This window comes from Gymnoscopelus microlampas (assembly GCF_963454915.1).
Source record: "Gymnoscopelus microlampas genome assembly, chromosome: 11".
In the NCBI taxonomy this organism is placed as follows: domain Eukaryota; kingdom Metazoa; phylum Chordata; class Actinopteri; order Myctophiformes; family Myctophidae; genus Gymnoscopelus; species Gymnoscopelus microlampas.
Window position 1 is genome coordinate 48,324,755 of NC_139948.1, and position 3,477 is coordinate 48,328,231.

Sequence of the window (3,477 nt, forward strand, 5' to 3'; positions counted from 1 at the left end):
TGTCTCTGCTACAAGAGACAGCTCTAATACAAAGGTGTCCTGCTCTGAAGACAATGCCATGGTACAGAACTACAAGTGTCCCTGCTGCCAGTGTGCGTGGACAAAGAGTCAAGTCAAGAGTTAAGGGACTGAAAAGAGGAGACCGAGTGGTTTATAAGCAAAGAGAGAAACAAGGAACAACCAGTCTTAAAGTCGTCAAGGAAGAACCTGACATCCAATCCATGATTCCATGACATCCATGATGAACCTTATCCGACTGTGACTTTTGTATCTGCAATGTCATATGTGTAATCCAAAATATATTGGAACTAATTAAAATGAATTTGGAACTAAATAAAAAAATCAGCAAATAACAAAGATTGTGTCCATCTGGTGTTATTTATTTTATTCTTATTTTTTTGTTTTCCTACATCAGGAAATTCCCTTTGCACACACACACTTTTTTCAGCACACAGCCAGAGGCACAGTCACGCACACACGGCCTTGCAACCCCCTGCAGGTTAAGTTGTGTATTTGACAGTGGGACCCTGATTCTAAAACACCCCCCCCTACTGGTTGTTTGAGTTTTCAGTAGTAGTATATGAAATGTTTTATATTTTTATTGTTGTTGTTGTTGTATTTGTGTGTATGTATTTTACATGCAGTAGTGATATATTTCCCTGTGCTTGTTAAGTGTTGTTCTCATCTTCCTCTCCTTTCCATACCAGATGTGCAAGCATCAATGTGTGCTTGACAACCTTTAGACTACATTTTTACACCATGGAGCCCTGGGCACTGGAACCTGGGCTGCTGCTCCCCCCCTGTTTTTGGCACCCGGCCAAGAAAAATATGCGCCCACTTGTGGCGGTCCGTGGGACAACCAGCAACCAGGGTAGACTGGGTAGGTTGCCTTTTGGGCCTAGGTTCCCTTTTGGGCCTGTCTTGGGGGGGGGGGGTGCAGGTGTGCTGTGGGGGCAGGGAACTACACCCCTGACCAATGCACTCTGCTGGACACTTCTTGAACAAACTTTGATTCAAAAATGATACAATAGCGCCCTCTGCTGGACAACACCCTGCGGCACAACCCTCCTACACCACCTTCCAGAACTTTCTCTCAAACTCGCCGCCGCCCTCTGCTGGACACTTTTATAGAGGGTGCGCGAAAAATTCACTTTTTTCAGCACACAGCCAGAGGCACAGTCACGCACACACGGCCTTGCAACCCCTGCAGGTTAAGTTGTGTATTTGACAGTGGGACCCTGATTCTAAAACACCCCCCCCTACTGGTTGTTTGAGTTTTCAGTAGTAGTATATGAAATGTTTTATATTTTTATTGTTGTTGTTGTTGTATTTGTGTGTATGTATTTTACATGCAGTAGTGATATATTTCCCTGTGCTTGTTAAGTGTTGTTCTCATCTTCCTCTCCTTTCCATACCAGATGTGCAAGCATCAATGTGTGCTTGACAACCTTTAGACTACATTTTTACACCATGGAGCCCTGGGCACTGGAACCTGGGCTGCTGCTCCCCCCCTGTTTTTGGCACCCGGCCAAGAAAAATATGCGCCCACTTGTGGCGGTCCGTGGGACAACCAGCAACCAGGGTAGACTGGGTAGGTTGCCTTTTGGGCCTAGGTTCCCTTTTGGGCCTGTCTTGGGGGGGGGGGGGTGCAGGTGTGCTGTGGGGGCAGGGAACTACACCCCTGACCAATGCACTCTGCTGGACACTTCTTGAACAAACTTTGATTCAAAAATGATACAATAGCGCCCTCTGCTGGACAACACCCTGCGGCACAACCCTCCTACACCACCTTCCAGAACTTTCTCTCAAACTCGCCGCCGCCCTCTGCTGGACACTTTTATAGAGGGTGCGCGAAAAATTCACTTTTTTCAGCACACAGCCAGAGGCACAGTCACGCACACACGGCCTTGCAACCCTCGGCGGGTCCTACAGAGCTCTGTTGCTCAAGTGTATATTGGCCTGTGTAAGCCTCTTCGGCGGGTCCTACAGAGCTCTGTTGCTCAAGTGTATATTGGCCTGTGTAAGCCTCTGAGTTGTAGAATATTCGCCTTCCCTGATCTAGCTCTAGAAGCACAACACCTGAAATAATTTCAGCAGCAATGGACAAAGCCACAAAGATGTCATTGGAGCTAATGCAACATTACGGGAGCACCAATAACAACATTTGCATTTGCCCGCTGTGCTTTACCAGCGTCGCGGCCCTGCTGTTATTTCAAAACGAGTTCCTAGAAGTGAAAAAAGCTGGTGTCCCTGTCCCTGTGTGGACTGGTGAGCCGCTTAGGCGCAGAGGCTTGGACGACGACATCGGAAACTCAAGCTCAACTAAGACAGCCAACTTAATGTGGGCCTACTACTGTAAGGAGATTCCTGAGGAGCTAATGGAGCTGCTCACTCGGCAGTGCGTCTACGTGGTTGTGAAATCCATTGAGTCTGATCTAGAGAGCAAGGAGCTTGTTGACCTGTTAAATGAGTTTGCTGAAACATACACTAATGGCATGATCAAAAACATGATGAACTCCAATGATGTTAATGGTGCTACACTAGTGCCAATGAACGCAGTTTACTTCAAGGGTACTTGGAAGACAAAATTCAACACATTTAACGCGCAAGACCAAAGTTTCTACGAGCCAAACTCTGTCCAAGCCATGTGTCGCACGGAAGAGTCTGACACACCAACGTTGATTACGGAGGACCAACAACTCTTCAGGGTTCTGCACCTGCCCTACGAGGGCGAAGACAAAGCTGTCATGCATATTCTGATACCTCAGAGTGGGTTAGAGGTTCAAAACGTGTTTGAACTACTGGGCCAAGTGTGTGACATAACGCCCTACCTGGACCTTGACCTAGCCAAGTACGCTCGTGGGTATAAAGTGGTGTTGCCCAAGTGGCGGATGGAATGCGAACTGCAGCGAACTGGACAACACTGGAAACAATTGGGTGTGCCTTTCAATGGGAGAACTAAGCAGAAGTGCATAGTGGTGGTGGATGAGGAGGGCACGGTGGCTCGCTCTGTTACTGGATCGACTTTTGGTTGCTTGTTTGGTGCCTTGAGTAATACAAGGATTAAGGAGTTCATGGTCAATGTACCTTTCCTCTTTTTCATCACTAGGATTCGGACCAATGGCAAGAAGGGTCGCACTATACTGTTCATGGGAGGGGTGAAGATTCCCAAGTTTTGGGGGTGAAGATTCCCAAGTTTTGACTGGGGAACACCTAAAGTGTGTGTGCAAAACATATGTATTTTTATGTGTTTGTGATATGTATATATGTTTTTTGTCACTCTCTGGTCAAAACCTGTGTCCTGCGTAGTTCTGAGCGTAAGCGACACCAACAAGCAAGATGGGGAAGGGCTGTAAATTTCTTCACCACAAACTTTCTTGTGCTGAGAACTAAATAAATCACACATTGCAAGTAACAAAGGTTGTTGTTTCTCTCTGGTGTGTAAATATTCCTCTGTGGTTCCTAACTTGTTAACTA

The 3,477-nt window shown here is 46.7% G+C and overlaps 1 protein-coding gene across 1 annotated transcript; it reads left to right on the forward strand.

Annotated features, from left to right (window-relative positions):
• Positions 1-2,099: 2,099 nt before the first annotated feature.
• LOC311054818 (uncharacterized protein) lies at positions 2,100-3,185 on the forward strand (the record flags this gene model as incomplete). Its single annotated transcript, XM_084070820.1, has 1 exon — positions 2,100-3,185. One exon carries the CDS (start codon positions 2,100-2,102, stop codon positions 3,183-3,185), a length of 1,086 nt encoding a protein of 361 aa, XP_083926946.1.
• Between the last annotated feature and the right edge of the window lie 292 nt (positions 3,186-3,477).